Here is a 14,022-nt window from a genome sequence, read left to right as displayed (position 1 = left end):
ACTCTGCCTATAAATTATAATTTCAAACAGGTTGGTAGAACAGCGGAACACGTTAGGTAACTATAGCCCAGTCGTGATGTTGTATTCAGAACATATGGTTTTATTAAAAAAACTAGGTCAGTACTGAGAATTATGTGAAATATAACCTGTCCCAGCAGGAAAAGATTTCTGTGTGCCCAGATCAGGTCTGGAATATTGCCTTTACATTTGGAAACGGGACGTTATATTGGCAGTGAAGAACGGGAAAGGTTTTGTCATTTATATTGGCTAAATTTAATTGAAAACTAAATTAATTTTGTTTTACACTGTCCTCTGTATCGTGTTCAGAGAAAGTGTTTGTTTGATGAGATAAATAGTGATGATCTTGAATATTTCTTGCAACACTGGTATGTTTTTATATATATAAGGCTGTTCTTGGAAAATGTCCATGGTACATCAGTTCCAAGCTTGAATTAATTCAAAACTCGCTCAATCTCAGATCCAGCACCGGGATGCGCTTTAAAATACCGCCCAGATGGACTGAGGGCGAGGCATGTAAAAGAAGCCTATTTTATTTTGGTCCTTGTGCCTGGAATGACCTCCAGACATGTCTCAAATTGGCCTCTGCGGCAGAATAGGAAACGGCTGTTATTCATTAATGTATTCATGTTTCATCAATCAAAACACAATGTTAGTGCCTTTTAGGGCTGTCCCCAACTAAGGATTTGGATGGTCGACTATGATTGGCCAAAATGTTCCGTTAGTCGACTATTGGTAAAAAAAAAGTATAATATTTGTAATTATTAAAAAAAAAAAAAAAAAAAATTATCATTCCATTTGGGCTGTGGGGTGCTTAATGTCTGAAGGAGTCGACTGAAGGCTTCTTGTCCTCTGCAAAAGCATGCAATTGGTCCACTGATGGATACATCTTGATATTTGTCTAGTCTAGTGTGTTCATTAGATGGGTGAAATCCTCTTTCAGTGCCTCTGTGCCTGTTTTCTTGGCAGTTAGCCTCTGGTATGCGTGCCTTTAGCGTTAGCCACGCTTCTAGGCCTCTTTTCTTTTGGAAAGAATGATTTTTTTTTTTTATTATAAATATTTTAAATTTTTTAATTTTGTATTATTATATTGACTAATCGACTAATAGGGGTCAGCCCTAGGCTAGTGCCTTTCAATGCTTTCCCCTTTCTCTGTGAGGCAGAACACCAGATCCTGTTAAACCTAGGCTTAATCCTAAAGGAGCTTTACACCAACCAACCCAGTTGTAACGCTCAACCATACAGGCAACAGAACGTGGGAGCGACCATGGCTATAGGTGTGTCTCCAAGTTTAGCCCCCTGAACGGCACCACAAACTGTCGGTCCTGGAAACACTTTACGGAACCCGTGAGCCCAGCGTAACGGCACGACACCACGGTGCGTTCCGGCGGTGGGAAAGGGCCATGTGTTTGTTGGGGTTATCAGGGTTCCCACAGACATTGCAAAATGAAATTCAAGGACTTTTAAGTACTTTACCAAGCACTATTTTTCATTTTCAAGGATGTCACTCGAAGGATACAATTCACTTTTAAATACTGTTTTTTTTAAGCATCTTCTTGGTCTGCTTGCCAGCTAGAACATCACACGCGAAGAAATGAGGAAAAGCAGTTGGAACGCGCGAGACAGCGACTCGTCAAGATAACAGAACAAAAATAAACGATTTCTTGATTCAGAACAATTTGATCATGGATGAACAAAACATTCAATGCGAATGGTTGATTTTAATTTCAATGACTTTTTAAGCACCTTGTTAATTTGTTTTGCTGTTTTCAAGGAATTCCAGGCAAGCACTTTAAGCACTCCAAGGACCTTGTGTGAACCCTGATCAGGTCATCATGGCACGAGCTGCCACCACTATAAACCAACCCACCGGGCTCCCAGGGGGCTCCTGCTCACCATTATAGCACTATATAACAAACCAGGAAGAACGTCTCAATGACAAATACATTTTGACTTGCAAGTAAACAGTTGCAACCATCGGTTAATTTCAGCAAGAGTTCCGTTTATAAATGAATAAGTGTGGACATGTGTGGCACAAGTGTTACATAAATTGGAGCGGAACAACAGTCAAAAAGTAAATGCAGAACCATAGCCACACACACTTGTGGATCACATTGGTTCACTATAACCAATATATAGCCATGTTGTCAGGTATTTGTGATATAATCTCTCGACACTGTAGCTATGGAAACAACGCTATCAGCATTCCACTGCTTATGATCAGAACCCTGCGCTCAAAGTCCACCTATATCCTATACTAATCCTATAAATACATAAGAATGTAGTAATATGTGAAAGAAAAGAAAACATGACTATAGGAAGTAACACGACAATGACCACACTGACCTCTGCAGGCTAGAGTAGCCACTTGTGTGAAGTTCTTGGATTCTGCTCTCAGGTGGACCTGGTTATATTCCAGACTGGCATCCTCTTTAGAAAGCAGCTGCATGTCCTGGGGAAGCACAACGGTGTTAGAATATCATCCTCTTTAGAAAGCAGCTGCATGTCCTGGGGAAGCACAACGGTGTTAGAATATCATCCTCTTTAGAAAGCAGCTGCATGTCCTGGGGAAGCACAACGGTGTTAGAATATCACCCTCTTTAGAAAGCAGCTGCATGTCCTGGGGAAGCACAACGGTGTTAGAATATCATCAGGGTTCCCACAGACATTGCTAAATGAAATTCAAGGACTTTCAAGTACTTTCCTAGGCACTATTTTTCATTTTAAAAAGGGCATTTAAAAAACAATCGGATCCAATATTTATGGCTTAAAACAAAATTCCGACAATTAGTTACACTTTAAATAGTAATCGATTCAGAACAATTTAATCGTGGATGAACAAAACGTGCAATGCGAATGGTCAAGGACTTTTTAAGCACCTTGTTCAAAAATGGGCTGTTTTCAAGGAATTCCAGGCGTTGACCCCCCCCCCCCCCCAAATCAAGCACTTTAAGCACTTCAAGGACCGTGTGCGAACCCTGCGTTGCCTAGTGGCCACTGAGAAACAGTAGAATCTGTTAGATATCATCTCACCTTTACATGGAGTTTCTTGCCTCCTGAATTCAACATATAGACTCCTATTGTTGGCCCTGGATAGAAGAATAAAGAAAAGACAATTAAAATCACTCAAACATACTTAGCTGCACTCAGTCAGTCAATCCATCCATCCACATTTCTGTTGAAGGGGTTCCTTTATATATATATAATATATATTACATTGTTATCTTGTATACCTTTATTTCTTTATCTTTTATTAGATGCTTGTACAGTCTGAGGGGGAGGGGGGGGGGGGGCCAGCAGAAGAAACGGGGCACTCCCAGATTGTATTTGTATGATGCATGCGTGTCGAATAAAGACTTGGGACTCTGCAGTTTCCTCTGTGATCGGTAAATGTCCTTACTATCTACAAAGAAAAGAATAAAACCTGTTTAAAGTTTTTTTTTTATCCACTTTTTCTCCCATTTTCTATATTTTCTCCCATCCCAATTTCGTATCATCCAATTCAACCCTCCCCTGTCACGGACGCTGTTTCTTGCCTCCCACAAGCCGGCTGCAATGTGGACTAAGTCATACATAGCACAAGTCCCCTCCGGTACTTGAGGTAACAGCAGTCGCATCTTTTCACCTGCGCAGCTCGATCTCTCAGTGGCGAGGAGTGACGCGTGGGAGGCTCACGCTGCCCCCGACACTTCCTGATTCTACTGCGCAGGCGCACCAACCGACCTGTAGGAGTCGCTGTCCACAACGCCCGATCCCCACCCATCAGTTTCCCACCCCCTAATACGACCAATGTGTATTAGTACGGACGACCAGCTAAACTGAAAGCAAATGTGGAGCGCTGGGCTCGAACTGACGAGCCCAGCGTCTCCAGCATTTTGTGGCGAGCGCCTTGCCCACTACGCCACGTAGCCGCCCTCAAAACCTGTTTAAAGTTGTCCAGAAGTCAAACAAAGCAATCCTTTGAAGAACACCTCTGAAAACAGCCACAATAATAAAAAATTTTTAAAAAGCATCACTATGTCCAGGGTAATTCCGGTATTTTTAAACCTGGGGTATTACAATTTCTTTATAAATCATTTGGGGTCTAAATGATTAATAAACATTGGAATTGGTCCAGTACTGAGGGAGATTGACTTAACGAACAGCCGGGAAGTGGGCTGCAATGTAATCCTTGGGGGTAATTGTGCCAATCAAAGCACGTCCACTAAAAGTGCTTATTTCTGCCACTGACAGGGTGAGATTTATATTATAAGTGTCTGACAACATTATGTAAAGGATCCCTACAGAGTAGGGCTGGGTTAAAAAAATCTATTTCCCGATTCTGAATCGATCTTCATTTGAATTAGCGATTATCGATTAATAAAATCCCAAGATCGATCTTAAAATAATTATTATTAGCGCGGCTGGGTGGCGCAGCGGACAAGGCACTCGTCACCAATGCAAGAGATACTGGTATCGAATCCAGCTGTCAGCGTTGCTTCTGGCTTGGCCGGCCGTCATACTGGCTCAATTGGCAGAGTCAGCGGGAGGGAAGAAGGTGGGTGGGTCTGGGTGGTTGTGGACAGCGACTCCTACAGTTTGGTCGGGGCGCCTGCACAGCGAGGGAAGGATCTGGAGGGAGGTAGTGTGACCTTCCACACGTTACACTCCCCCAGTGAGAGTCCGCGCTGCCAGGTGAAAAGAAGTGGTGGGCTGGCTACACATGTGTCGGAGGAAGCACGTGATAGTCTCTGCCCTCCCAGACCGACGGTAGGGGGTAGAGTGCGCTACGACCAGGAAGGGGATTGGGAATTGGCATAACGACTAACATTGGGAGGGGAGAAAAACAGAAAAAGAAGGGGGGGAAAGGTAATTAAAAAAAATAAAAAAATTATTATAATATATATACATATTTATTTTTACCCCCCAATTTAGTCGTTATGCCAATTCCCTTCTTGGTTGCACGCAGTCGTTCTGGGTAGGGTGTAGACCAGGGGTCTGCAATTAAGTTTGGCCTCGGGAATCGGGATAGGCATTTTCCATTGGTTCTCCCAGCCCCACATGACCATTTCTAGCATTTCCTATAGTGACATACATAGATAATGATAGTGGAAATACAACAAATCTACGAAACCACTTACAGAGACTTATGTCACAGAGACGTGACATATGCAAAAGCCAATGTTCCAATAAAAAGTACATTCAGGTCCACGGAGGACGCCATAGCCCATGTGCTGCACACAGCAGCATCACACCTGGACAAGAGGCAGGGGAACTATGTGAGAATGCTATTCATCGACTACAGCTCAGCATTCAATACCATAGTCCCCTCCAAACTCATAGCCAAGCTCAGGGACCTGGGCTTGAACTATGACCTCTGGCAGTGGGTCTTGGACTTCCTGACGGGCAGACCCCAGGTGGTGAGAGCAGGCAACTGCACCTCCTCATCCATCACTCTCAACATAGGGGCCCCCCAGGGCTGTGTTCTGAGTCCCCTCCTCTACTCCCTGTACACACATGACTGCGTGGCACAGCGGAACAACAACACAATCATCAAATTTGCTGACGACACAGTAGTGGTGGGTCTGATCTCTGCAAACGACGAGAGGGCCTACCTGGAGGAGGTTAAAGTTCTAGCGGGATGGTGTCAGGAGAACAGCCTCTCCCTGAACGTCAGCAAAACAAAGGAGATGATTGTGGACTTTAGGAGGTCGGGGGTCAGGGACTACAGCCCCCTAAGCATCGATGGGGCACCGGTTGAGAGAGTGAACAGTTTTAAGTACCTCAGAGTCCACATATCCGAGGACTTGACATGGACCACATACATTGACAGTGTTATCAAGAAGGCACGACAAGGGGGCGGTCAGGTGGCGTAACGGAGATTGCGTTCGTCACCAACCCCGGAGCGGCTGGATTCGCCTGTTCTAATCCAGCTCACAGCTCCGGGGTTGTCACCAGCTTGGCTGGCCATTCACACTAATACAATTGGCGGTATTAGAGGGTGGGAGAAGCTGGCGGGGTGGGTCCGGGTCATTGTAAACAGCGACTTCTACAGTTCGGTCGGGGCGCCTGCTAAGCGCGGATAGGATCTAAGTGGGATAGTGTGATCCTTCCACACGCTACGCCCTTTCAGTGAGAATCCGCGCTGCCAGGTGAAAAGAAGCGGTTGATTGGCTGGACGTGTGTCGGAGGAACCACGTGGTAGCCTCCACTCTCCCAGACCGACTGTGGGGGGTAAGTGCGCAGCGACCAGGAAGGGGATTGGGAATTGGCATAACGACTAACATTGGGATGGGAGAAAATCTGAGGAAAAAGGAGGGGGAAAAAGATCCACAAAAAAAAAAGAAAAAAAAAAGAAGGCACGACAACGCCTCTACTTCCTTAGGCGCCTAAGGAAGTTCAACGTGAGTCAGAAGATCCTCAAGAACTTCTACTCATGCACAATAGAGAGCATCCTGACTGGCAATATCACCTCCTGGTTTGGGAATAGCACTGCACAAGACCGTAGCAGACTACAGAGAGTGGCCCGTTCAGCCGAACGCACAATTGGAGGGGGGCTTCCCACTCTCCAAGGCATTTACAACAACAAGCGGTGCATGGACAAGGCGAAGAGACTAATCAAAGACTCCAGCCACCCAAACAACTGCCTCTTCGAACTGCTGCGGTCAGGCAAGCGATACCGGAGTCTCATGGCCAGAGATACAGAGAGACTCAGAAGGAGCTTCTATCCCCAGGCCATCAGGATGCTCAATGAACAAGGCTTGAACAATGAACAATCGTAACAACCATCAAATGCACTCACAGCACACACATCCACACGCACACACTCACTTTAAACAAACAACTCACTGCTGCACCCACTTTAGAACACCTAAACACACTTTATATTTATTGGCAAATAATTTGCACTACAACCCATACCTCATTACACCTTTGTAACTGAGGGGTACAATTCCCTGACTGTATTGAAGAGTATGGTATATTAAACCACTACTAGTTATGTACTTTAATTACTGGCCATACAGTACATGAATATATATGGTGAACACCCACACAAGAATACGGCAATGACACATAAAGTACTATTTAGAGGGTATTTATTATTATCAAGCAACGTTAGGTTACAGATTGAGAATTATGCTCGCGCTTGTATGGCGAAGAACACACGTAAAGTAAGTCAAGAGCGTAAGTCAATGAGAATAGTATGAATACTAAGATGGGTCTAAACTGACGCCACCTGTGGCATAGCAATTACATAGGGCACACTAGTACCAGCTGGAGACACTGGGGGGTTTCCTCCGGGTGTAAGGCCGGCCGGGGTAGAGGAATGTTCGAGTACAAAGTCTGGGTCAACGAGGAATAACGAGGTTCCAGATACAGGAGCCAGTGCAGTACTCCCTTGATCAGTAGACAAAGCAACAGCTATAATCCAGTATGCTCGACAGCATGGAAGACAGCTAGCCAGCCTCTTCCTAGAGGCGGGCTCGAGTGATGATCCTCACGGGGGGTAGATCCCAAACGATAGTGGGGTCGACGGTTCTCTGCTCCAGCAGTCACGGTACCAAAGCAATATAATCCAACCAGAAAAGGTTCTGCAGTCGCCGGTGTAGGTTCTCCGGTGTACATATCCAACGGTTCTCGTCTAGGACTCCTCGGGTGGGGGCACGAGTTTAGGCCGCCCAGCCTGGATAAGTGCACTAGCTATATACACGACGAACCGGTGGTAATGCTGGTCACTGAAGAACGGTAGCCGCACGATACACTATAAATGATAGACTATTACTTCACATTAGAATAAGTCACACTCAACGGTACTGCGTTAAACTCTGACACTTTAGCAATCTATTCGCACGCGGTTCTCAAGACTCTATTTAGAGGCAAAGTTGCTCACTTCACTGCACGTTGTCTCGTGGTGAAGGCTTTACTAGTAATGAACGAATAAGTGCTGCTGTGTACACCTGCGCCGTATTTATACTTAAGTGACAATCTAGTTCCAACCTGGTCACTCTGGTCCTGAATCACTACACTGCCAAAGACATGTTCCAACATGTCCCAAACTCGCCCACTGCACCTGTCTGAGTACGAGACTGCCTGGAGCCTGGGGGGGGTGTCCAATAGGAGAGCGTATATTACTCTGGTTTGTACGCAGGTAAAGGGATATTCCGTGTATATACACAAATAATACACAAGGGACATCAAACGATATACAAATATTATACAAGGGATATCAAACAATAAATATATATATTCGGTTTAATCTGACCCTTTGTAACAACCTTACTGTAAATTGTACCTAAATTGTACCTCATCCCATTTCTGCATTGTACTGTATAGTATATAGTATATTGTATTGTAACTCAGTTACTTTTCTACTCTGCACATTGTATATATTATGTATATATTGAACACTTTTTGTCTACGTACTTGACTTCTATTTTATACTTACTATACTTTTTATACTTATCTATTTTATCTAGCACAGTCTCTGGAGCAAAACAGAAAGAAGCATTTTATATAAAAGTATTCTGTACTTCTGTATGACAACTAATAAAGAAACTTGAAACTTGAACATGTAACTGCTTGAGTCAATTCTTAATGTAACCATTGATATTTTTAACAATGCAACATGTTAGAGGGTTCCTTGAACCATTTAAATTTGATAGCATTGAATCGAATTTAATCGGCAATTGAATAGATTCGGGACCTTGTGAATCGGAATCTAATCGTTTTGGGAAATCAGTGGCGATACCCAGCCAATTGATATCACGTCTATTATTATGAATGTCAACTTCTGAAAAGAGGAAATTAATCTATAAATTTTATAAAATCAGACTGGTCTCAATTTATATTTTGTACACATTATTATTGAGTGAATAAGTGAATTGAGTTTTTTCTGTTGTCCTGCCGAGCTTCCGTGTGTGTACTGATGCCAGGTCAACACAATAAACGTTAACACTTTCTCTGCCAGAGACGCCTAAACTCGTCATTCCCCGCCATGCTAATTCTGCCAATGACGCCGTAACATGTCATTGAGATCAATATTTCAAAAATCTGTGATAGCAATCATATTTCTCCCCCGGAGACTTGAGATCTACTGTTGATCCCCTCTCAACTCTCCAACGGTTCAAGAGCGCCATCTGGTGGCCGATCGGCGGATCGCCCAAACCGGAAACCGGAAACGGAAGCTGGTGCTCATTCCAATTCGGTCCGATCACTCGCTAATAGTCCCGGGACTCGAGCTAGACACAATGGATAGCAATCCGTTACCAATAACTCGATAAACAACATGATTTGGACGTATATACTATTATACAACCTGGAGATGGATCGCATATTTCAACATCCCATAATAGAAATCTGTTTGCTCCACGCTCATCGCCCAACGCTACGAGGAAGCTACGGTGAGTTTCAGCGTTTTTTTTACCGTGTTCGATATAAACTGCTCTAATGATCATATCACCCACACTAGATGAATCATCTAACGTTGGCCACGGAATTATAAACGACCCCCCCCCCCATCCGGTCAACATCAGATGATAAGTAGTAACTTCTAGAAGCACGTCCATTTGAAATGTTTCATCTCGCGCAGATCGCTATCAAACTGTATTTGATCATCAATATAATGCATTTAGGGCTATAAATCACGTTCTGGAGAAAGCTGCAGAAAACGATAAAAACATATTTATACTTTAGACTGTATTTTAGTATGAATATGTGAATGAAAAAGTATAACGTTCCTACGTCCTGAACGATAGATAATTGACGTTGAATGGGCCATAGTAATGTCAATTTAGCAATACAATTTAAAAAGTTATAGCCCTGCAAAGAAGGGGAACTTCTCCATAGACAAATAGAGCTGGCAGAGAGGGGTATAATGATGTACATAAGCCTGGCGAAGAAAGTGTTAACTAATAACATTACCCCCACTCAGTCTGCAGCAGGGCGCTCCACTCTTGGAACAGCATTTTACTTTAGCAGAAAGTGCTTTGGTATAGTATTTCTCATCTTCTTTGGCCAGCAGTATAGTCATCAGGGTCACAACGGTCACTACAGACACGATGGTCTGCAAGGCACAGTGTAAAGACAAGAGTGTTCTCGTCCATCTCTAGCACAACTAGCCACAACTTCAGCGTGACCCTATCCCACAAAGGTAGTCTATTGCATATATTTAGCATTTTAGCATTTCGTTTTTTAGATGATATATTAAGATTAGATTTAGATTATATATTGTAACCATATTCATTGTAGGGCAAATATAACTGAGAAGGCATGCATACCCTCATCTCACATCTCATTGTTGCCCAGAGTTATTATTGTATATTGTTTACACTGCCTTTTTATTCTATTTTTACTTCTCCACTGTACTATAATTCTGTGACCTGTACCTGTATGTCTTCTACTACCTGTACCTCCCCTCCCCCTCCCCCATGCTGCTATGATGCCTGAATTTACCCCAATGGGATCAATAAAGGAATATCTTATCTTATATGAAAGTGTAGTGCGACATTCTGTTGACAACGCAAATATGAACCATTGTTTTATATCTTTTAGATAATGGGACAATTATGAACAAACTCTTCTCAGCACTCTTCTTGCCAACTCTCACTCTGCGTTTTCCACAGTGTTGTCTTTACTGCAACAACTCCAGCCTCGCGGGGTCCCAGAGCGAGGCTTCTGTTTGGGTAAGAAATAAGAGACTCAAAGTAGTGGACATACTTTAACCTCCTCCAGGGATCACATTGCAGCCCATGTTGCGGCTGCCAGCTGATCTCACTCAATACTGGACCAATTCCCAAAGAATGTTGTGCCTATTAGTCTATTTAGAGTAGACCTCCAAATGATGGAAAAATAGGGCCCAGTAGCGGAATTACCATTTAAGGTAAACCCCGAAACAAGACCGTGCCCTGCCTTTACAGTAGCATGCATAGTGTGTTCCTACTTCACTAGAACACAGAGCACTAGTTGTACTAGCCTGCAGGGCATTTGACAGGGTGTGGTGAACAGTGACTGCAACCAAGCATGAGCCGTCATACATGGAGCCAGGAGATGAATAGGCTGAATAAACACCTGGGCTTGTTTCTTTGGCTCTCTCTCTCCCCTCTTTAAATCTCCATGTTTCACTATTAAGTACAGTAAGACATCCACAAGGGTTCCCACAGACATTGCGAAATTAAATTCAAGGTCTTTCAAGTACTTTTCCAAGCATTATTTTTCATTTTAAATGCACTTTTAAATGCAGTTAAAAAATATAATAATAATAATAATAATATAATAATAATAATAATAATAATAATAATAATAATAATAATAATAATAATAATAATAATAATAATAATAATAATAATAATAATAATAATAATATGGATCCAATATGTATGGTTTAAAACCAATTTCCGACAATTAGTTATACTTTAGATAAAACATTTATATTTCTTGATTCACAACTATTTTATCATGGATGAACAAAACATTCAATGCGAATGGGCTATTTGAATTTCAATTACTTTTTAAGCACCTTGTTAAAAATATGGGCCGTTTTCAAGGAATTCCAGGACTTGACTTTTTTTGGTAAAAAATCAAGTACTTTAAGCACTTCAAGGACCTTGTGCGAACCCTGCATCCACTCATCATTACGGATGAGAGGAGGGATAGACATAATGAGCGCCGGCCCGTGGCTAGAAGTGGCTGCCTGGCCAATTACCCCTATGGAACTTTCAAGATCTCCCCTCTCTGAAGAGCGAACTTGGAAGAAGCCACGATGCGGACCGCGCTCATAATGACTACATTAATTCAATTAAAAATAAATAATTACTTCTATCTTGAAGTAATTAACCCATCTCAAATCCCGCCCACTTCACCTGGTCCTCCAATCACAACTGTTTCTTTCCTCTGACACAGCACGGAGGCACTAACTCTCATATCAACCCGTCTATATCAAGATAAGATCACCCACAAAAACTGCCTCGTCTGGCTCTCTCTCTCTCTCTCTCGTTTCAAAACACTTTACATGGACATAAAATGAACAGGATTCGTGATGAAGTGATCAGATGTCAGTTGGAAAATGAAGAGAACCTTTTTAGGTCCATTTCCTTACATTACAATGTAAACATCAAGTCCATTCCCCCAATGTATGCTGTGATATAAGATCTACACTAGAGACTGGTCTAGTAATAAGGGGGAGGTAATTACTTGCGTAATGGGGGTGGAGGCTGAAAATGCCGCCGCGAGCTGATCTAGATTTAGCTTTAACATGTTCCTCTTTATGTAACGGAGAAGCCCATTAAACGCTGCCCTTCGACTGAAGCAAGAGAGTGCTTTTGGGTTTTGGCTCCATCTGTAGTAGTGCTGCCTTTCATGCTGGCAAGCACAGGCAGGACTCACCGTTCAAGACCAGACCAGAGACATGACGGTATTCATGACATCTGTTAACATTTGCATAGTGGATCAGGAAACACAAGATGATCCAGGATTAACCCTTTCACTGCCACACACTACCAAATTGTTAACCCTTGCACTGCGACAATACAGAAGGTTAACTCTTTCACTGCCACACGACAGATGGTTAACCCTTTTCGCAACCACACTACAGAAGGTTAACCCTTTCACTACCACACTACAGTACCACACTACAGATGGTTAACCATCTGTAGTGTGGTAGTGAAAGGTTAACCTTCTGTAGTGTGGCAGTGAAAGGTTAACCTTCTGTAGTGTGGTAGTGAAAGGTTAACCTTCTGTAGTGTGGTAGTGAAAGGTTAACCTTCTGTAGTGTGGTAGTGAAAGGGTTAACATTCTGTAGTGTGGTAGTGAAAGGGTTAACCTTCTGTAGTGTGGTAGTGAAAAGGTTAACCTTCTGTAGTGTGGTAGTGAAAGGTTAACCTTCTGTAGTGTGGTAGTGAAAGGGTTAAAGAATAATCCTAAAGTTATTATTATTATGATGTACTTCTTAGACCACAGCATAGGGAGGTGAAGCAGAGGCTCAGGTATCAGATAATATACCAGCGTTAGCCCTGCTAGGCTACGTAGCTCCTAGGCCACATCAGGTATACCAGCGTTAGCCATGCTAGGCTACGTAGCTCCTAGGCCACATCAGGTATACCAGCGTTAGCCATGCTAGGCTACGTAGCTCCTAGGCCACATCAGGTATACAAGCGTTAGCCATGCTAGGCTACGTAGCTCCTAGGCCACATCAGGTATACAAACGTTAGCCATGCTAGGCTACGTAGCTCCTAGGCCACATCAGGTATACCAGCGTTAGCCATGCTAGGCTACGTAGCTCCTAGGCCACATCAGGTATACCAGCGTTAGCCATGCTAGGCTACGTAGCTCCTAGGCCACATCAGGTATACCAGCGTTAGCCATGCTAGGCTACGTAGCTCCTAGGCCACATCAGGTATACCAGCGTTAGCCATGCTAGGCTACGTAGCTCCTAGGCCACATCAGGTATACCAGCGTTAGCCATGCTAGGCTACGTAGCTCTTAGGCCACATCAGGTATACCAGCGTTAGCCATGCTAGTGCAGATTAGGACCTACCCCCCCAAAAAATCTAGTTAGAACCAATCCAAAGTAAAAAGAGGATTCATTCAAAAATAATTAAAACTTTTGATGTAAAAAGAGAATAGTCTCCCGTTTGACATCGGCCCGCCCCGAGGAGGGAACCCACCTGCCGCGCCCCGTCCCGGGGCCACCAGCAGCACCAAGAGGTGCTCGATGACGTAAGGCTTGAGCTTGTCCAGGTCGGCGGGTCGCTCGCGGTGCTCCGACAGGTCGATCTGCAGACTGAGCCGCTGCTGGCTCTGGAGGCAGGACCCCTGAGACGAGACAGGAGAGGAGGACCAGTCATGCACCACAGAGAGACACGGGGGGGGGGACATTGCAAAATGAAATTCAAGGACTTTTAAATACTTTTTCAAGCACTATTTTTCATTTTCAAGGATGTCACTAGAAGGATACAATTCACTTTTAAATGCTGTTTTTTTTTTAAAAGCATCTTCTTGGCCTGCTTGCTAGCTAGAGCAAGCTAGAGC

At 43.5% G+C, this 14,022-nt stretch overlaps 1 protein-coding gene across 2 annotated transcripts in view; it reads right to left on the bottom strand.

Moving 5' to 3' along the window:
• The window catches only part of tmem131l (transmembrane 131 like), a 161,123-nt gene that overhangs the window by 68,056 nt on the left and 79,045 nt on the right, over nucleotides 1-14,022 (bottom strand). For both annotated transcript variants that reach the window (XM_084317960.1, XM_084317961.1), the window contains exons 9-11: nucleotides 13,659-13,806; nucleotides 3,052-3,107; nucleotides 2,365-2,470 (exon numbers count right to left, since the gene is read on the bottom strand). In XM_084317960.1, the coding sequence (XP_084174086.1) occupies nucleotides 2,365-2,470; nucleotides 3,052-3,107; nucleotides 13,659-13,806 (310 nt within the window). The remainder of the gene's footprint in view (nucleotides 1-2,364; nucleotides 2,471-3,051; nucleotides 3,108-13,658; nucleotides 13,807-14,022) is intronic.

This window comes from Notolepis coatsorum (genome assembly GCF_963971535.1).
Source record: "Notolepis coatsorum genome assembly, chromosome: 7".
Classification (NCBI taxonomy): domain Eukaryota; kingdom Metazoa; phylum Chordata; class Actinopteri; order Aulopiformes; family Paralepididae; genus Notolepis; species Notolepis coatsorum.
Note: the sequence above shows the minus strand (reverse complement) of the source record. Positions and strands in the feature narration are given on the sequence as shown.